The sequence below is a fragment of the Sprattus sprattus genome (assembly GCF_963457725.1).
Source record: "Sprattus sprattus genome assembly, chromosome: 8".
Lineage (NCBI taxonomy): Eukaryota > Metazoa > Chordata > Actinopteri > Clupeiformes > Clupeidae > Sprattus > Sprattus sprattus.
The window spans coordinates 13,236,492-13,257,863 of record NC_137927.1 but is presented as its reverse complement, the minus strand read 5'-3'; the positions used below and the strand labels follow the sequence as shown (position 1 = coordinate 13,257,863).

Sequence of the window (21,372 nt, the reverse complement as noted above, 5' to 3'; positions counted from 1 at the left end):
GATAGTGCTCCGCCTCCAGCAGAGCACTAACACCTGGCCCACACAGAGAGAGAGGGGTGCTGTCATGACCCCCTCCCCCCATGCTATCTGCTTGCAGTCATGAACCCTCATACCCTGCCACGCCACTCTTGCAGCCACTGACTGTGCACAGCATACCTGGCCGTGGGCGTGGTGTCGGACTTCATATTTTAACACTGTCAGACTAGATTATCAAGGCTGGGTGTTTGTTGAGTGGTGATGAATTGCATCTTAGTGAGCAGTGCACGTTGCAGTCTGCAGGGAGGTAGATCTATGTCATGTGCAAGTGCAATGTGCAATGATGTATGTGGTGTGCCAAAACACTGTTTCACCTTGCCATAGTCTGACAGTAGAAATATTTACAATGGCTTAAGAATTATTTTCAGCGAAGTGGAGCTAACTTTACTGCAGATACAAATAAAGATGTAGGAAGGAAGCTGTAAAACAAAAACAGTAAATCTTAGAAGTACTTGGAAATGATTAATAATAACACTGTTACAAACTGAATACTCAAACAATTTTCAAGCAACGATAATATTTTTAGATGGATATAGCACTTTGAGGAGATATAAATGATCAGAATTTGTATAATTTCAGATAGTTGTACAACTTTTGTCAAACACTTGAAATTTACAAATATTTGTAAAATAGAAAAACCTTATCTGGTGCCACCGTGCCTGTGTTGTCCAGTATAAATCCATAGTTTAATAGTTTCAGTTGTCACTGCCTAAACCGACAGGTCTGAAGTATCCCAAGTGATTTTAGTGGTCGTATGTTTTGTTTGGGTGTGAATGGAGCGGTTGGGCTTTCCAGTCTGTCAGCTCTCTTTCCCCGTCCCTGCCCAACCAAGCCCCCGGCCCTCCGCCATGATTTTCCTTTTCCAGGGCTTCCCCCTCTCTCATCTCCCTCTCCGCTGCTCTGTTGTGGGCTCACTCACGCAGTATTAACTCCCGGGCACGAGACGGAAGAGCAGCCCCCTCGCCAAATATGATCTAGTGCAGCATGATGTCATTGAAAGATATATATTTTTAATTATCTCTGCTTCTAATTAACATCACCCTCCCACCCCCATCCCGAATCCCCACTTCCCTAAATTCAATTCAATTGTATTTATATAGCGCCAAAACAATAAAAATTGCCTCAAGCCGCTTTACAGAGCCTAGTGCCTGAATCCCCTCAAATGCACAAGGCTGTAACAGTTCCCCTAAGTTGATGGTCTGTGATGTTATAAACAAATCCTAGATTTTGTGCTGCCTCATTTATTTCCTCCTCCTGCTTACCGTTAGCCAGACACTTTGTCCTTTTTTTCCCCACCATTTTCTGCTTTCTTTTTTTTCTTTTTTGCAAAGAAGACAGCAGCACCTCAGTGAATCATAATCTGGAGCCTAATTTACTGTCATTACAGAGGCAGAACCGCCATAAAGCTGGAGTGATGAGAGCCATTAGCAGCTTCAGAGAGGGGGGCATGTTCCAGGCTTGTATTTATTTGAATGGGACAGAGCTCTCTCGAAACTGGCATCAAATGATGGCCTCAACAATTTTATCTCCTTTTTCATCTCCTTTTCAACAGTTGTGGATTTCACGGGCTAATAAAGGCTGTACTACAGGGTAGTTAAAAGCAAGATGGTTGTTTACAGTGCAGTGGCAACCTGGAGCCTGCCAAAGTTTGCCTGTCTCTTTATGACGTACTAGCCAAGTGTCAGTTACAAGGAACGTCAGCTGAGGAGATGACTGGGCATCGTCATACATCATAGTTGACATTTACATGCCATGTTTGTCCTTCATGTTGCCAGGGAAAATAGCAAACAATCCATTAGCTGTGATTCAGCTGTGCGTTGGCACGGTTTGAGTGGTGAATACACGGCGGGTGTAACTGTAACACTTTAGCCTAATGCATAAACACCTGGGTCAGGGGTGAACATACATCTGTGGAGATGAGCCCTTTGACCACTTTGTCTTTCTAACTTTTGTTAATACCTTGAAATCTGAAATCTTTATTTAAAAGGGTGAAGGTCTGACACAGTCACTGCTTTTGCTGTTCACCCCTCATGGTCCCTTCTAATTATTTTTAAATCTAGCCACAGATTTGATTCCCATTGTCCCATTAGTTGATATTAACGCAGCTACTTTGGGGACTGGTCTTGCATAAGACCACTATACCACAATAACCACAATAAGAATCCTGATCCACAATGGAATGCATGTATTTTTGAAATGGTGCCAAGATAACATCCTTCCTCCTGTTCTACTGTGTCCTTGTATGACTTGAGACAGTAAGAACCTTCTTGGCGGGGTGACTGCTCTCTCCCTTCGCTACAGGGAGAATCACACTTATGAGACATGAGTTAGCTGTCGACAGTATGTATGCATGCCTTATTTCCCTCAGGATTTGCATACAGACATCCAAAGCCCCATTGTTTGTTGGTTGCCATTCAAAATAATGAGCTAATGAAGTCATCTCTCGCAGACTGTCCTCGCTGTGCGGGCGTGAAATTGAATAAATATGCAATGACAGGCTGACACAAGAGCTGAAATTGCACACCACTACCAATTTTAGTATGTGTGTGCCGTAGGGCTGGGGGATGATAGTTGAGCATGGATTCATATCAGTGTAAATGTTTGGGTGCCCACAGAGGCAGGAGCAGTGTGCCACAGGGGGAGGTTTGATATTTCAGTCACATTGTAATTTGGCTTAGGTTAAAGCGGGCCTCATCAGTTACACCAGAGGGATGTTGTATGACTTTTATGAGGAAGCAATGAGACTACAAAAACTTGTTGTCAAAGCCTGCTCATTCAAACATTTGGCAGAACAATAGATCATTTATGTGAGTGTGTGTATTGTGAGTATGTATATGAATACACACTGTCCTGTTCTCTCTCATACTCACTGTCCCAAGCACAGTTCAGACAACCATGATCTAATATCCTGAAATGTTCCTGTTAGATCAGCGCAGGCTTTTGGACGTGAAACTGGATTGATTCATTTTGTCTTTGCCCTCTCATTGTTTAGGAACAAGCTTTCATCCAGCTTAAAATGGGTCTACGTAGCCTATAAACACTAATTCATTTTCTGACTGGCCTTTGAAAACCATTGTAGTAGATCCTGCATAATAAAAAGGGCCCAAGGCCAATTCATCCATCTAGTTCCTTACAAATGCTCCCCTTGGACTCTAAATGACCTAAAATTGAACAGGTAGGCTTCATTACATTGCAGTTTATTTTTAAATTGCCATGTTGTTTTCTGTCATGAACGCACATAATGACAATACTAAACCAGTTATTATACATGATAACCTTAACCCTAGACGGACAGACCTGGGCCACTTCCAGGGAATTGTCATCCGTGTTTGTCCTGGCCCTCTGTTGTCACAACATTTTGTTGCTAACGAGTGTAAGAAATCCTGTAGCTGTAGAAAATATGCTGACCTAATGTTTGTTTGAAGTCTAGCTATGGCTTTGACCGTGCTTGCGTCGTCTGTTGAAGCATTTGCCCTTGGTGCATTTATGTCTGTGCTCTGTGTATGTGCACATTTTATCTAGAAATAAATCTGATTTCCTGATGAAAGGAAAAAACATTTACGTAATTTTTTATTAAAAAAAAAATCACTTGAGTTAAAATGACTTCACCATCTATTATGCAAGAGAAATTGTTAGACCTGGGTGGTCCAAGTTGAAGCTGGCTTATCAGGCAACCAGGTTGACACAGGTGTCCACACTGTGATCAAAATATTAACCATTTTATTTGCATACATGGAAACATTATAGAGTGATGAAAACAATAGCTTAATTGTCTTGATTTACTTCTTCTGAAGTCAGCTGGCCTACTGGCAACAACTGCTTTGTTATACCACCCTGGAGTAGCTGCCCAAGTCTGGCTCAAGGCCTGCTCGCTAGTGTGCCCCTTTTTGTGCGTTTGAGGAAGTAGTCAGACAGGGCGCTTGTCACGAGTATGTTTATATGTATGGGGATGTGGTGAACCTTGATGGGCATGAGTTATACCTCTTGTCCCCCCCCCCCCCCCCCCTTCACTTCACTTGTTTAGCCTTTCCTCTACTCAGTTGAAAGAGTGCTATTGCTCATTATTTGGTCATTTTGGGCCTCTGATGAAGGGTAGGAGGGATACAGGGGCTTTTAGAGGAAACAGATGTCCAGCTCAGTCTCTCTCCGTCTGGTGAACAAAAGGTCTGGAGTCAGGGCCTGGACCCTTACCTACCGCCCACCGATACAACCAGGCCCAACTAGAGGGGCCAGGGGGAAAGGCTGGCCCATGGAAAAACACTTACTGTAGGCTGGGACTTCCCATGATGTCCCAGGCACAGTAGTCCTGTCCATGCCATTATGCTACAGGGAGCTGGGAGGGGGGTGGGGTGGGGTAGGTCAGAAAATGGCATCACGAGAGAGGTTTGTTTGCTGAGCTGTTGCCACGGCGACTCAGACCATTTACCATCCCACTTCTTATTTATGTAATTTTTTTTTCTCCTTTTGTCTTCCCTTTTTTTTGAGAGAAAAAGAGACAGACAGATGATGTTTCCAAGGAAACAGTGTTGCAAATAGAGGGGCTGCCTTGATAAGCGTGCTATCTGACCGGGGCACGTGTGACGTGAGAGCACACTGGGAATGTTTTACGGCTTTCATAAAAGTGAACCTGTGTAGCCCATGACCACAGCCATACACAGCCATATGGGCTCAAACATTTAAACATCTGGGGAGAAGAACATTATAGCATATGCCACATATTGTTCCAATTTGCGGATCCCGATTGCCATTTCTCAAGACCCAATGGCTAAACGGTTGAACTCACAAAGTAACAGGATGGATGGAGGTCTTAACAGAACCTCAGAATCTCTTGAGACCAGGCGCAAATATGGGCTGTAGACAAAGATATACCACAGAGGTCAATGAAGGATAGAGGCAATAGTCACAGAAAGAGCAAAACACAACACACATGGCAACACCAGAAATGAAGTCAAAGCTCTTCGTAAGGATGCTGAAGTCAGGTTTTTCTTCCTTGTGGCCACACAGATGCACACTTTGTGATTTTTCAATGGAAGGCGATCCTGTGAAATCCAGCTTGACCATAATTACATGAACAGAATAACAAAAAGCACATTTGCAACTGGGACTCAGAATTCAAGCTGTTGCAGATTGGCAGCCAGTGGTGTAATAATGCCCCCGACACGGCCACATGACAGTGGGCAGGCAGGCACGGGTGGCATGCAAGACATGTGCACTTGTGGGCATCTGTGTTGAAATAACAGCCATCGTTCTTAAGGATACACACACACACACACACACAAAAGCAGTCATGAGAGTGGTGTGGGGTGTCAGACCTGTCTCTGTCTCCAACCACAGGCTCCGCTTTAAAAGGGCCCTCTCAGATGTCGACATGTTCTGCCACATGCCTCTTCCCCAGAAGGCCTGATTGACAGTGTTATGGTGGCGTGGTGTTCTATTGCCATGGAAACCACCCTCTCTCTCTCTCTTCCTAGCAGTTGCAGGGTGACTGTGTGGCAGCCAGCTGAGGTGGAGAAGGACAGTGCCAGATAAAACTATCTGTCCCTACCAAACAATATACACTATAAACAGAAACCCTGCAACTGCCAGGGAGGGGGAAAAGGGGGGTGCAGGGAGAGACAAAGAAGGAGATGGCTACAGCCCTGCAGAGGGACCCTGTAGAATGAATATAGTCCTCAGTGTCATTATTAAACCATAGCAGTGTTTAAAGATACGTGCGGTCAAGCTATCAAATGCATTTTATGGGAGCTCCATTACAAAGCCAGGGCCCTGGACCAGTGTGAACATTGGGAAGTGTTTTTGTGGAACTGGGGCCCCTTTCTTTTTGTCATCTCAGCTGGAAACAGGATCTGTAGGCCCCAAGGCTTTGTCTCCTTTCCAAACTGGAACTGCACCTCTGCAGGCCAAGCTGACGTGACCCATCAAGGGGGGAAAGGGAATCACCATTAGTGCTGCACATGAAGCATCCTGCCATTATGGTGATGGCAGACTTACTGAGCCACAGACTATATAATGGAGCTAATATGAGGTGTTTTTCTTTTGCTTTGTCAGATAAAATATCATGTTGCTTCAGTATGCAAGAGCAGAAGATCATTAGAACAGTGTTAGCCTGATTTGACTGTATAGTTATGCCAAGAAAAACAGAAATTACGCAGCCTCGACGAAAGTAGATGTTGCACACTTATTATTAGTATAGACAAATGAGGATCAACTTGCTGTACTGCAGGGACCCAACTCATAATTTTTCTTTTTTAATTATGTCCTAAAAAAATGCTTGTTCACAATTTGGATGAGCGCTGAAACAAATCAGCACATTCTGTTGATTTTCCCACCCTGTGCTGTTCTCAGTCTTTCCCTCCACTGCAGCGAAAGAAAATGCGGCAATTTTGAGGGGAAACTACTTGCTACTACTACTGCAGAAGCATAACTCTTTTAACACACCCTGCCAGAGCTGGGAGTTTGAAAACACAGGCATCTCTACCTGGGTGTTCACTGTGACTGCGCTGCTTGAGTGATGAAGATCTCTTAATTACCAGTGAGCCCACTGCTTGTAACTGCAAAGCCTAGCATGAATGGCTCATGTGTCTACTGCCCATGTACAAAGACTCCTGCGTTCTTTTTCATGCTAAGCCTTTGAGAACAGTTCTTCAAGTCCATCAATGCAAGTGTGGACACATGAATGACTCTGGACCTCGTTTGTTGAGAAGTCCCTAATGCTCCCTGTCTGGCTTTGGAGGTATTTTGGGTGCAAGCACCGTTGCTATTGAGACGGCAGAGCGAGGCCAGCGCTCGTGGGGAGAGAGGGGTGCAAGCACGGCGGCTCTGCTTGCTTTGGCCCCGGCGAGAATGTGTGAGTTTTGTGGAATGTTGATTCATGAGAGGTGATCACCTGTGAAAAAGGATGGGCGTGCCTCACAAATCCAGCATTTAAAAGCAAGGGGAAGGAGAGAAAATGAGAAGAAAAAAAACAAACAGAACACTAAGTGTGCAATGCTACACCAGGTTATAGTTTTTTTATTGTTGGGTTTTGTGAGGAGTAAAAAAATGTTATGAGGTTCAAAAGTAGAGGTGTCAAGATAGAAACGGATGGATTTATATCAACAGTTTCTTCTTTTTTTTTTACCCCAAAGATGAATTTTAGAAATGAACACTCCAATTAGTGCTTAAAGTGCCCTTGACTGATTCCTGTCCTGGATGAGACACTAACATGTTTAACTCTTTAGTGTCCACTAAGCTGACAAATGGCCAGGTGATCTCCACCTAATGCACTTCACTAATGACACACACAAAAGCTTACAAATGCAGATATGAAAAACACTGGTTGAAAAAATATGATTTAAGGTAGCATGGTAGTGTACAGAGAGGAAATGTACCATTTAAAAACAAACAAACAAACAAAAGATTGTGCAGTATATAACCTTTGGCATTCAACATTGAACATGAATAAATATATTTTCAAAAAAGCAGGGTAATATTGTCACTGGGAATACCTTGTGCAATGCTACAGAATAGTAGTAGTGAAATGTATAGAGTGAATAGCTAAGTACCTTGGATGGATACCTGCGTGACGACGTGCTGATTGTAGTGGTTCATTTGAATGAAATGTTGTGGTACTGAGGGAGAGGGTCAGTTGGAAACACCCAACTCACTCAGCGACACTGCATCCTTCTGCTCTGTAGTGTTTGCATAGCTGCTGTTTGAGCATCAGAACTAAGTGCTCTAACTGGTACTGTTGGCTTTCTCCTCTCTAACTCTATCAAGGGTAGCTGCCCTCGTTTTTGCCAGACGCTCCCAGAGCAGGACCTGGGGTAAGTCTCTCTGCCCCCCCGTTCACTCACTCTGGGGCGAGTCTCTGCTATGCCACAAGGGTTCCTGCTCTGGAGTTCTGGGGTCGGGGCTCGTCCAGGCTCCTCTTGCTGTTCTGCTTGCGCTTGCCCCCCGCACCGCTCCCGCCCTCCTCTGCCTTTGGGGCGTGCCGGGGCCTGGGAGTGGGCTCACCGCTGCTTCTGCTCACAAACACAGAGGGCGGCTGTGGGGCCATCTCGAACCGCTGCTCCGCCAGCTTGCGAGACGACGGTGCCTTTCGCTTGGTCCTGGGCTGGGGGGAGGGCGTGGTCTGAGCGGTGGAGGCAGAGGTGGAGGAAAGCAAGGCATGCTGGGAGGACGCAGGTGGGGCGTTGGCAGCAGCTGTAGTGCTGGAGGTGGAAGCCTGGGCGGCGCTACCGAGTCGCGCCAGAGCCACAGGGATTTCCTCCAGGGACTCTGCGGAGTCAGAGTGATACTCAGCGGGGGGGCCTGCTGCCTGCACAGGGGCCAAAGGGGGCAGCGACCCCCGCAGAGGGAATGCTGGGAAGGGGAGGCGCTGGCTCATGGAGGCTACCACTGTGGCTGCAGCTACTGAGGGCTCTACAGGGGTAGAGGAAAGAGAAGGGCAGCAAAGAAGAAGAGGAGAGGAACATAGGACAGGGCACAGGTGACTACACTGTACAAACACATACACACACACTCACACAAACACAAACTGACACACGTGACCACCAAGACACATCACTAGGACAGAGAAAAGGTATACAATTCCTCAAGGAGATTATGAATGCAAACAGTTACTCTGTTATGCAAACAAATCCAACGGTGTACCATAGACGTGGAGCTTGTCTAGTCACATAGTGGTCCAATGACCAATAAATCACACTAGATAATGACACGGCATGAAAAGGAACTTAGGCTACAGTCAGGACCCTTTCTCTACAGATACCAAAAACTTTAAAATAACATACTACTGATAAAGCAGGTGGCCTTCAAGAGAATAACTGCACACTAGTGTTAAGCTATGTCAAGTGCTAAAGGGCACAGAGGTACAAGAGCATAAATAAATGTCAACAGCAAAACATAGGCAAGTGCACTTTATCTGAAGGCGTCAGCTGCATTCTGGGGACTTATCGCAGCACACTCTGAACTGAACTATGACAAAGAAATGCCATAGTGACAAGGAAACAAAGCAAAACAGTATTCTAAGCACGCAGACACCAGACTGACTGCCTGCCACTCATAGCCTAAGTTACCTAAACAGTTATTGTGAGCACATGTTTCTGTAGCTATGCTGGTGGAGCTACATGCTAGCCTTGAATCAGAGGGGGCACAGCCTTACCCTGATCTGCAGAGGTGTGTGGCAGGGCTCGAACGAAGCTGCTGCCGTTCTCCGAAGACCGGTCGTTAATCACCTCGCCCGGGATTTTGCGCACCTTCTTCTTTTTTTTCTGCGTGACACAGTGATGGGATGTGGGAGTCAACGGGGCCTCGTTTAAAAATAGGCCATTCAGTGCGATCTCAATGTTTCAGACCTTTCACAATCTTAACATCAAAACCTCAGGGGCATTACCGTCACTGTTTTAAAGTACATAAGCCAAGATAAATGTCTGAAGACCGGGAGTTTTAGCCTTTCGGGAAATATGATCGGCTGGTGTGGCCTTTATCTTGCACTTTGATGTGTGGAGAGGAACTGCTATCTTTGTGGCTGACAAAGGTTATGGGAAAGAGACTGACTAAATGTATATCATACCTGTTTGTGGAGAGGACCTGGTATTTTGAGGCTAACGAGGGTTATGGGAAAGAGACTGTGACTAAATGTATAGCATACCTGGTTGTGGACAGGAACTGGTAGCTTTGGTAGCTTACAAGGGTTATGGGAAAGTGACTAAATGTATATCATACCTGTTTTTGGGGGCGTGGGGGCTGCTTCTGCTCTATTGCGTCAGTGGGGAGGGATTCAATATCGACCATCCGACTGGATGAACTTATCACCCGCCCGTTGCCATAGTACCTTAGACAAGAGTGAGAGGAGCGAGGTGAATTAAAGGATTTGACACCAGGCTCTGAGCTTTTATGTTCCACTTCAAAGCAGAGCCTTTCAATTATGCCATTCCTGTCTGCATTTTCATGAATCTACAATTACCCTTGGGGTTACCAAATGAACAAAGATGATTCTGTGATTTTTCCAGTAGCATTTGAACTGGTGTTGAGACAATGTCCTCTTCAGTTCAGGATGGAGGTTTTCCTTAAGTCAAAACTCCACAACCACCTCAACAGCTGACGAGTCTGGCCTTTTTACATCAACACTAAGCCACTATTTATACAGCAGTGTTGTGACCGGTCCCCTCTGGTAAACCTGCTACAATTGTGTGATTCACTTTCCATGCAACAGAAGGCAGAGTACTTAATAAAACTAACTTACAACGAATCACCAACACTGTTTCCACACTAGTATTTCCTAAACTTGCCAAAGCTCTGTGAGCAGCTCACGGTAAACTCTAACCCTGTGGAATGAACAAAGTAAAAAAAAAAAAGCAAAAACTGGCAATAAGGCATTAACTGGCATTAATAAATAACATCATGTGTGCACTATATCAGGCATCATATATCACAAATACATTAATTGATGTTTTACGGACAATTACACAATAACATTTCGTCCTGAAATGTCTGCATTATCATTTTAGTAGAGAGGTAAGACAGAGTGGTCAGTCAAACCAGTTAATTCCAATATACAATGTTTATGGGCATATGTTTGTTTTCTAAACAAGCCACAGATAATTTATAATTTACTGTGTATAAAAATCACTGGCCTTCCCTTACAAGCAGACCACAGTAGTTGTTTTCCAGACTTGTTTTCTCAAAGGTAAATGCCCACCTCATGTGGGAGCACATCACTGATGATTTACTGACCCAGTTTCTCATTAGTAATGTGTGTGGGGTGTCTGGTTGTTGTTACATGGAGCTCAAATGGTACTGGATCGGAATTGGTAGGTTAATGACGTAATGAAAGGGTATCTGGTTCCAATGGAATACGTGTGAGGAAGAGTGTCAATGTGTGCATGCATCCCTTGAAACTCCACGTGTGTCATAAATGCATACACAAGGTAAACCAAAGTCAAACGTTTGCAAATATTGGTCATTAAAGAAAATAGGACTAAACATATTGTGTGCATGTTACCTTTCAGAGAGACTTTCACTCAGAGGTCAAAAAGCAGACAGTGCTTTCCTTCCTTCTCAGTGGCATTTAAGTCATGGGAAAATAATTTTGTCTTGCACATTTTGTTTTTGCCAAGAAAACGGTCACCATGACAACAGTGAACAAGCTTATTTTGTCACTGACGTTATGAAATTACAGTTAATGCCGATTGTGGTTTATTATGCCCCTTGAAACATGTACAAACAGGACTCGGTGAATGGCCACTGAACTGAATATCAACTCCAAATTACAAGCTTAAATTAAGCTGGCACACTTCAGAGGTGTAGAGCCTCCTTTCAACCACCAATCGCTAAATATACATGGTCCTGGAGTAATGTTTGCCTTGTAAACCTCTCCTGTAAAGCCTGGATTGTAAATAAGAATCCACAAGCCATACATTTATGGGGGTTTCCTCACAAAAAAACTACTCATAAGAACTGACAACACTGGCAAACACACTGGCTGGCACTACGCAGGCCCAATGATGCACAGTCACTTTCCATCAAGTATGGCTGGCTTTTCAGTGCTGCGCTTTTAACAGCCAAATAAAACGCCTTTCATTTTTCTCCCTCACTCACTACCAGTGCTTGGGGGTGTTTCATATAGCTTGTCGCAAAGACCCTAATACCGTAATTGCCCAATTCATGTAAAATTAAACAATATATATATATTTGTTACATTTTAAGAACTTATAAAAATGGCCCTTGTCTTTAAGTCATTAACTGCCTCCTTTGAAGAGGTACAGGGGTATCTGGTTAGGCTTACTACTAGTGTTGGTTTCAGAGGTCAGTTAAAGCAGCAGGCAGACTAAGAGCAGATTCAGGAAGTACGTGATCACAATGTCCCTCTGACCCCGTTATAACACTTGACGTGTGAAGGACGGGTAGAGTCCATATGCACCATCACATCATATGTATACCGACTTTGTGTTGCTAGTAGAACCTTTAGTGTGAAAGGAATCTCATCTCATTCCTTAGTGTTTGTTCCTATTCAACATCATACTGTGTCTAAATGCTCATGACTAAAGTTTTTTGCCATTTCTGTTCAGTGTGGGTTTCTCCCTCTGTGAGTCTAGCTGATGTACTGCTGGTGTGAAGGGGGTTCTTACTCTGCTGCTCCTTCTCGAGATGACATAGTGGCAGGGTCCTCCACATCCATCTCAGGGTTTGTGTAGCCAAGTGTCCCAGAGTAACTCACATCCTGTCAGACCAACAGGAAATAACGCAGATGATAAGCTATATGTTGTAGCATGCACATGTGTGTATATATATATATATATATATATGTTATAACCAACTCCACCTCTACCCAAAGACAACTATTAGAAGACATCTTATTATTGATTAGAAGCTTTTCACACTAGTTTTTGTACAACGTTATGTCGTTTTTTGTAAGTATTGTGTTTGGAGTTTAATATTCTGCAGGTAAAGAGTAAGACACACTGGTAGTACAAATACTTTATGAGCTCCTCCTAGTAGAACAGAGACGGTGAAAAAGGGAGGCATTTAGTGCTAGTTAAATCAAACCTAGTGCTTTTCACAGATGTCATTTCCCCAAGGGGTTGGGGGGTTGCAACTGATACATTGTCCTAATGTGAAACAACATGATTATGAAAGCCCATTAGACCCGCTTTATGTTCCATTCACAACTGATGACCCCTCTGCACGGCAGGTTATTTATTAAGCCATCAGCCTAATAAAAAACAATCTGCCCATTTCAGCATCCATTAAAGAGCCAAATAGCAAAATGAAATGTGTACTTGACTGTGCACATTTTGGCGTACCGTGTATTAGGAAAAAGCTCTTACACTGAGGTAAAAACAACTTTATATAACTGCACCCTGCATTGACTAATGCCCGGCATAATTCATAATGGTATTAATAACAAGGTCTGCGACACTTTCCAGACTGATTTTAATGTCTGCTGCCATTTTTATTGATTCCGTCAGCGGTGGAGTTGTTCCAGATGCTGAACTGTATGTGCTAAGCCTGGCTAATAAGGCCATGAGTGTGGTTTGTGTTAATGCAGGGGTTTCTGCACTGCTCCCGCAGGACCAGAGGTGCTCTTTTAAAATGGCTGCCGGTCTCGAACAGCATGCGGTCTGACTGCCTCTGCGGGCTCTTTCCCAAACACAGGTGGGTCCACCAGCCGGAATGGCATTCTGTCACGAGCGGCCTGTGCCAAGCTCAACACAGAGTTACCATGGCTACTCTTGCATGCCACAGAGAGCAGGAAAGCGCCCCAGGACCATAGGGCAAGGAGACAGCAGGCTAGTGTGTGTGCGTGTGTGCGTGTGTGCGTGCGTGTGTGTCTCTGGCATTACTTTGTTAAGCCTGTACTTTATTGAAGTAATGCATATATGTGTAGGAACAAGAGTGAGGCAGTAGAGGGACTCCTTGCGTTGCGTCTGGACTGACTCCAGGGAGGGTGACACGAGTGGCCCTGCCCCACACGGTAGGCAGGCCTGCCCACTGTTAGCCAAGAACAACAACCAGCGCTGAGGCGCTGTGAGGTCATGCACACACAAACAAGCAGTGCTTCACTGCTACTCCAAACAAACACAGGCAGGAGGAGAGAATGCTGAGCTTCACACACACAAACACACATGCACACGCAGACACACACACACACACACGCAGACACACACAACTGGTCCTCCTTTTTCTCAGAGACCTGTCAAAATGGGGAAGTGCAGAGAGGCATGGGCTGCATTATATAACTGCTGTGACATGCAAAAATACAGCACTGCCTTCTGGTATTTCATACAAATCTATCGGCCTATACAAGCCCAGGCTGATGTCTGGGCAGTCCTTTAACGGTCTTGTCATAGCTCTAAGATTAGGTACGGAATTCTGCCCAATACATCCACTTTAACAGTGTACATTATTTCATGTTATGAACTAAGTGGTAAAAAAAATTAAGTTTTGAAGAACATGGTTCTGTGCTGTTCCAACCAGACAGAAGGTCCACACATTGTTGCTGCTGACTGTCGGAACACTTAGAACGCACCAGCATGGAGACATTGTCTTTGGAATGGACTCTCATCTTAGAATGGAAGTGACCTCATGCTCCATACTGACAGACTTTCCCATGCTCGCCACGCTCCCACACTCGGACGCCACCCCTCCAGTGTTCCTTGGGAGCTCCGTGGGGAGGCAACTGGGGGGGTGGTGCTAATTCATCTGGGCGGAGCAGCGCTCACATCGGTGTAACTGCTCTGCCTCATCACCATGGTGGGTCGCCATGGCAGCTCAGCTTTGGTGTCTATGTGCAGCACCCCGCCGTGGCCTGAGTCATGGACCAAATTAGCAACTAGTCTCCAGGGTTAACCCATTGCCGCCGACACACACACACACACACACACACACACACACACACACACACACACACACACACACAAAACTGTTGAAGCACTAAACATTGGTGAACAGAAAGTATAATGACAAAGTCTTACAGCGATAGCCACTTCAAAGCATCACAGTACATGAATGACTATGCATTTCAACACTGGAATTAATAAATGTCATGTTATAATACATTTTACACGTAAGTTAAAATACAGTACCTTCATTAGGTTCATCTGTGGAGGCCCTGGCTCATTGACAGAGCAGCCTTTGTTTGAGTCTCTAGTCTCCTGACGATGCCGCTGACGCACAATGTATTCATATGTGCTGAGTCTATTCCACACTGGTGAGGGGGGGGGGGGGGGTTCAGGATGGAAAGCAGCAAGTGAGCTTTATCCATTCACTTTTCAAATACATCTGACATTTTTTAGAGTGCCTCTGGTTTTGATAACCATCAGTTACTGCACTGTGAATGGTTTAACAAGTTGTTGTGACACAGAGAACATTCAAAAATACAAGTGCAACTTGGCATATATAGATGTAATTTCCAGACCAGTAGTTCTTCTGTCCCCTAGTGGCTTTGAATGTCACTGCAACCTCCATTCAACACTGCCAACAGGCCTAGTTCTGTTCTCATGGCAACACACAAAATGTGACGGTAACAGTGAGACATGAAACAAACAGTCTCCGGTCTTAATCACATGGCCAATCATGGCCACATATGTCACAGAGGAATAAATTCACACTCTGGCTCTAACGAGGGCCCGTGAAGAATCTGATGTCCCTACTGGGAACACATTCTATTTTAGACAGACACTCAGTCAGTCAGTATTCTCAGAAGACTTGGTGCGTATGGTATGCATTCAACACTATCTATCTCCTGGTCTTTTTTGACAAAGATTACCAGAGAGTTAAATTAAAATAAAACACTTAATTAATAATAATATTTGATGAACTAGATCTCTAAACCTGCTTAAATGTTTTTAAACGTGTGGTTATATAATTATTCCAATAACTGTGAGTCAAATAAGATATAAAAAAGTGTCCTAAGAGAAAGAGCTGCCTATATTCATTGAAAGCTGACATTTGGGAGAATATGGCCTGGGGAAATGTGGCATTCCTGTTTCAGTCCTCTTGTGGCCATAGCAACAGGACGAGGAACATAGCTGGACAGAAACACAGAGCTCTCCTGACTACGCCTCTTGGATTTCCTGTCCTCACAAAGTCACCAATGAGAATGAAAATGTTACACATACACACAAACACACATACAAAGCTGATGACAGTCACATTTTACCGTTTTGCGTTACATTTTGAAATGGCCCCCACCCTGAACTGCTATCTCACAGTGTTTTGTTGAACTTCTTCAGGCATGCCAATGTTCTGTACAGCCTCAAAATGTTAGTTAATATTAAGATGAGCAAAATAAATAAACTTTAATGTTGCCACTTAAATGAAAGAACAGATTTCTAAGATGAGGTGGACTTTCATTCTCTAAAGCCAGCTTACATAAACATACACTAATGTTAAACATGTTAAAATGTTTCAAAGGTATTTCCATCAATAAGAGACAATTCTTAACTATACTGTAATAACAAGCAATTAGCAACGGTTAGTAATGAGCAGTTGTCACGATGCTGTTGTGAACACAAGGGAGGGAGGTGGAGGAGGGGGAAGACTCACTGAGGTAGATGTGGAAGCAAAGCAGGTGTCCCAGCAGCAGGGCCGAGAGCAGCCCGAAGGCGACAGTGATGCCGGCCAGGGCAGGGATGGCAGGGCCAGCGGTGGACACGGGGGCCACAGGCAAGAACACAAACCACACCACCGACTCATTCTTCACTGGGAGTTAGAGGAAGACAGGGAGGGACAAGGTCATCATGGAGGATAGGTAGTCGTGAGGAAGGAACCAGCCAGAACCCCGTGGTGTATAGGTAAAAGTTATAAATATGGTTGCCAACAAAACACATCAAAAACACATGGCACTATACAGCAACCTCATTTCAAGTCCATTCCAATTTTAACAAAAGAACAGATATAATCGCCAGGGGAGAATTTGTCCAAATTCTATGAAGTGGCAACATGATGACACTATACACTACTATGCAGCTAGCTTGTTTCAAGCCTCAGCAAATCTTATTTCAGCTGTCAAGTCTGAGACCAAAAAACTGTCAACAAAAAAAATATAATAATTGTCTATAATAACATGTACTTTTCCCATTTCAGACAAGTCAGATGAAGAAAAGATTTGTAATATCTTGGGTATTATAGGAAACACACGTGCTTGACCTACAAACTGCTATGCATTGTGTTAATTGTACATACTTCAGCCTCAGGAAAAACACAAAACTCCAATTACTGACAAATGCAGTATATGCATTTCTTTGACAGCAAGCCACAGAACTGAAGGTCACTAAGACTTAGGAACCTTAAATGAAAATGCAATGTCGTGCAAGGCAGCTCCATACAAGTAACGTGACCTGATGGAAAAAGTGTGAGGAAACGAATGGAGCTGCATTACCTGATTAACAAAGACACTGACCTTGGAAGTGTTTGTCTGAGCGAAGTTTTGAGGGATCCAAAAAAAACTCGATGAACACATAACTGGCAATGATCACCACCAGAATTATACCAATGAGAGCGGAGATTACACTGGTCAGGAACAGCCTGTAATAAGAAGAGACAAAATGGTAGGGAAATCATGTTATTTTAAATTGCAGCGTATTGAAATTATGTAAAACAGAAGGAATAAAACAGAAAGTGCCAGAATAAATCAACCCCAGATCCATGTTTTGACTTCAGGCTAAATGGATCCCGCTCAGGCCTAAAACTCTAGTCTTCAGGGACAACATTACCCTGGGGAACTGTGATGCACGTGTGCATGAAATTGCTTGAAAACAACAAGTTCTCCTCTAATGTCTCTGCTGTGTACCCTGCAGCAGACATTAGCCTGTCATTATCAGTGCATCATGGGGCTCCAACAGAAAGCCTCATCTGGGCTCGGTGCACAGGCTTGAGATGAAGCTAAAAGACCCTGGCATGGCAACTACTGTATGGCCTGTTTCCAAAATTCCTGTCCAAAGTAAGTGGTCGACATTCTTATCACCATGTGATGGATGGAGAATTAATACAGCAAGATGCGTTTTACACAAATCTAAGGCAGACCACCCGCTATAAACACTACTTTGAGTAAAAAAAGAAAAAGATAGCATTTGAAATACCATCTCCCTAAGGAATGGCTAAATAAGCACTTCTGTTTGTGTGACGGGGCACTTGTGTGACCCGCCACTGCAGCCTGTAGGCTGCTGCCTTTACTTGCCTGGGTGCAGGTTTTTTTGTGTATGTTTGGCATGCCCGATGTGCGAGTACATGTACAGTTTATATGTTCCGTCAACCATGGCATTCTGTTCAAATAACCACACAAATTCAATGTCTTGTCATATAAATGTTCCGTTTATTTAGTGTAAAATCACCTCATATCATATTGCATAGCGTTTGTCTTACTGTTTAAGTATTGTCTTGCGTGCGTCTGTTTAAATTAGTGAAGCGATTATTGCGCGATTAAGCGCGAGGTTTAAACCGGGTTACCCCGAAGTATTTTCGAGTAAATGGCTGATTTATTATGTGCCGACTATGCCGTCACTAGCCTTATAACTACCATGGTGTAGAGTAGTGAGTTGCTGGCTGTTATTAGCCGATTGATTTGTTAATGTATGGCTGCTGTGAGCCACAGGTGTTGGTGCCTGTGCCGATGACACACCTGCTGATTTAGATTGGTTTTAGCCAATTAGAGGTTTTTGTCTAGGCTACTTTAACTCGCATTTTCTTTTGTTCGGGAGAGTTTTCCTGTTTATTAAGACGTTAGTCTTAGGAGCTCTCACTGACCAGCTAAGATGGTCCTTTTTATGTAGTTGACGGGTTTGTTTGTATGGTGGCTATGCTGCCCATGTATTGTCATTTTGCAACGTTGAAATTATTTATGTAATATGTTCACTGATCTATAGCCTTATGGGCCTAAGGATGAGGAAATAAAATCACCTCTTTCCAACATCTTCTACATCCTGAGTCCTCCATGAGTTTCCATCTAGCTCTAACCGTGAAGGCTATCCCGACCTTTTACAGTTTGAGACACAGTTTTCATTGCGAGGGCATAGTTTAAAAATAATTCAGGTCCTTGTGGATTTCTCTTGACTAGGGCTAATCAGATGACTCAGAGTATGAAAGGCATTATTGGAGAAAAACATGTGCCTGACCTACTTCCTAACTGATAGTTATTTTTAAGGAAGACTATCCAATATTCACAGAGAAAGTAACCTTGGGGATAAAGTACAATCACTTGCACAAGTATTTACCAGTTACCATTAATGGCTTGACAGGTTGATACAATTCAAAAGGTATGTTTTTTTTTTTTTTTTTTTTAATGTAGTAGATTAGCTATTGTATGACACCCAGGTTGGTAAAGCCAAATGTATATCTATTTAACAGGAAGGAGTTGGCAGTTTATTAAAATGATATGAATATTTGACAGAGATGTTTTCATGTGGACTCACCAGTAATTACGACTTCCCACACAGTTGTTCAACCACCTGCAATGGTGGTCAAAGCTTGCCACACATTTGTTACAGGCACTGCAGTGTTTTGATTTTGGCCCCCTGGAAACACAGAAGCAGGAATTCATAAGAGATGTGTAAGGTAGTTGTGCACGGTAGTTTTCTTTCTGTTTTCAGTACCATGTCTATGTACTCTGGGTAATGTTGACAAGCACAGTCTCGTACTTGCAATCTTGAACATGGGAGGCGGCGTGCAGGAGACCAAAGCTAATGAATGCTAGCTTCCGTGTCTTACCATGAATGCTAGCACGTGTCTTACGGTGTCGGGAGTGAGGTTTACTACCTTTACATCTATTTACTATGAACATACAAAATAATATAGTAACTGTGTGCACTGTGCAGTGGTTGTACTCCTGGAAGGCATCTCCACCAAGTCCAACTGCTTGTGACACTTTGGTATATATGCCTGACAACATCTGCATACAAAAAAATTAAATAAATACTATTCTGCAGGAAAGCACGGTAGGAGAGAGGTCTGATCCTTACACGTCCACCTCACAGAGGTAGCAGTGGCAGTTCTCAATGACATGAGCATGCTTCGTCCGATCGAACAACGGCACTGGACCCTTGTAGCTCTTAGCCCGGACATTATAGTCAGCAGGGTCGATGGAAACGGCAGTAAGGTGGACAAACAAATGACAGACAAATGTAATGCCAGTGCACTGTATTCTGTATTAAGGAAGATACAAAACGCAGTTTCCACTAAGTAACTCAGACTTTGGCTCAGAAGCAAAACTCAGACTCAGGCTCAAAAGAAGAAAAAATGCCTTGAACATCATCTGTAATCTAAGGTGTACCTCCCAAGGGTCACGGTGGTGATTTTTAAAGGTTGCGATTGTGTTCTCTCGCAATAGTTTTGACTTCACATCAGTGCTTTTTTTAACACACACAAGTCTTCTGAGGGAACACAGAAATATTGCGAGGTGATGCAAAGGTACTGCAAAAAATGCTCATAAAATGTTTTACCATGTCACACAAGTGGCTACATAGTAATTATAGAGAAAAGGGAAAAGTTAATATTAACCACATCAGAACCGTTTGTAAAGCACTGAAAAGGATACAATGTAGCCGGCTGGAATCCAATGAGGGGGTAGAAGAGGGACAAACACCCCAAATCCTGTAACTGCGAAGTACAGGTAAAGGATCCAGGCCAGAAGCTGGAAAGGGTGGGGTGGCCAGCTCCATCCGTTCGTGCGGGAGCAAAGTGGTATGTCTGCTTGCCTTTGTCCTCCTTCAGTCACTGGGGCTGTTCGGTTAGGATTCTTGCTGCAGACGTCCATGAATATGGACACTATGTCATTTCGAAGACGTGAAAACAAAATGAATTGCACACAAAACAGTTGATTCAGTTACTTACTTCAGTTGGGCTATTACTAACCCTTAGCCTACTGTCGACCGGTCACATCGCTTACGTCTGGAGCAGGTGAGTGTGACCCATTTAAATTGGGTGTGGAAATAAAAATGAATGACTGACTGCGTTTCATGACTCACTGCTGCATTGCTTACCCATTACAAAAAAAGATCACATGCAAACTCAGTCTGCCGTAATAATAGCTAGGTAAACTGCCATGTCATCGTTTTCATAATTACATTAGATATCGATATCAAAATAAGTCGTTCGATAGTCGCATGTGCACACTGTAACGTTACCCTTTGAATACAAAAAAAACCTACTTACCTTTCGGCAAGGGTTAGGAGCGTTTCTGAAGAATAGCCATGTTCAAGGCACTGATGACAATGAACTCTCTAATTAGTCATGATGGCAAACTGCTTTCTGTTACAACCAGGAATTCTGACTTACGCGGCGTTACGACTAACTTATTGTTAGGCCAACAGGGTGGCTCTCCGAAACGAAATCCTATCATGTCTCACTGAGCTACCTCCGACTCCATTCTCTCATTATAACTTCAGGATGGCCACGGTTTTGTACGTCTCCGCATAAGGAGAGTATTAACGGAGCTGCCGAGGCGAATCCATACCCTCCTAATACTTGTATAGCCATGCCATTGCAACCAGCATTCATTTAGTTTGCTAACGGTATTGCTACTTTCAGTAGCATGCCAATTAACCAAGCGTCACTGGATGAGTAAACTGTTCACACGTCGCGACTGGCAGACGGGGTTCCTTCGACTTTACCACAGTCACCATACTGCATTATACAATGTTTAGCAGACAGAAGACTGGGAATAGGTTAGCCATCGTTGAGCTAATTATCTGCCATGGAACCAAGAGATTGCTAAGACAGCTGCCTAGCCTCAGTGTTACCAAATAACTAAGAATATGTTACAGACTTATCAAACGTTAGCAACCGTGAACGTTAGTGTTTACGTTTGAACCAAGCTAACGCTTGCAAGTAACCAACGGCAAAAACCTACCAGAT

At 43.8% G+C, this 21,372-nt stretch overlaps 1 protein-coding gene across 1 annotated transcript; it reads right to left on the bottom strand.

Moving 5' to 3' along the window:
- Positions 1-7,340: 7,340 nt before the first annotated feature.
- On the bottom strand, positions 7,341-21,108 carry zdhhc1 (zDHHC palmitoyltransferase 1). The gene is made up of 11 exons (XM_080843824.1): positions 20,671-21,108; positions 20,054-20,283; positions 19,479-19,654; positions 18,933-19,034; positions 16,925-17,049; positions 16,069-16,224; positions 14,607-14,728; positions 12,150-12,241; positions 9,745-9,853; positions 9,182-9,290; positions 7,341-8,439 (listed from the first exon to the last, which is right to left on the bottom strand). Exons 2-11 carry the CDS (start codon positions 20,270-20,272, stop codon positions 7,889-7,891), a joined length of 1,761 nt encoding a protein of 586 aa, XP_080699950.1. The 5' UTR covers positions 20,273-20,283; positions 20,671-21,108; the 3' UTR covers positions 7,341-7,888.
- Positions 21,109-21,372: the final 264 nt, after the last annotated feature.

What these genes read in the sequence shown, in the direction of transcription:
- zdhhc1 (XM_080843824.1), bottom strand. Translation starts at nt 20,272, where the DNA reads ATGGACGTCTGCAGCAAGAATCCTAACCGAACAGCCCCAGTGACTGAA. An exon ending in GTGGGAAGTCGTAATTACTG is followed by an intron (nt 17,050 to 18,932) that starts GTGAGTCCACAT and finishes TTCTTATTACAG; the next exon opens with GCTGTTCCTGACCAGTGTAA. An exon ending in CCCCACGCCCCCAAAAACAG is followed by an intron (nt 9,291 to 9,744) that starts GTATGATATACA and finishes TGTGTCACGCAG; the next exon opens with AAAAAAAAGAAGAAGGTGCG.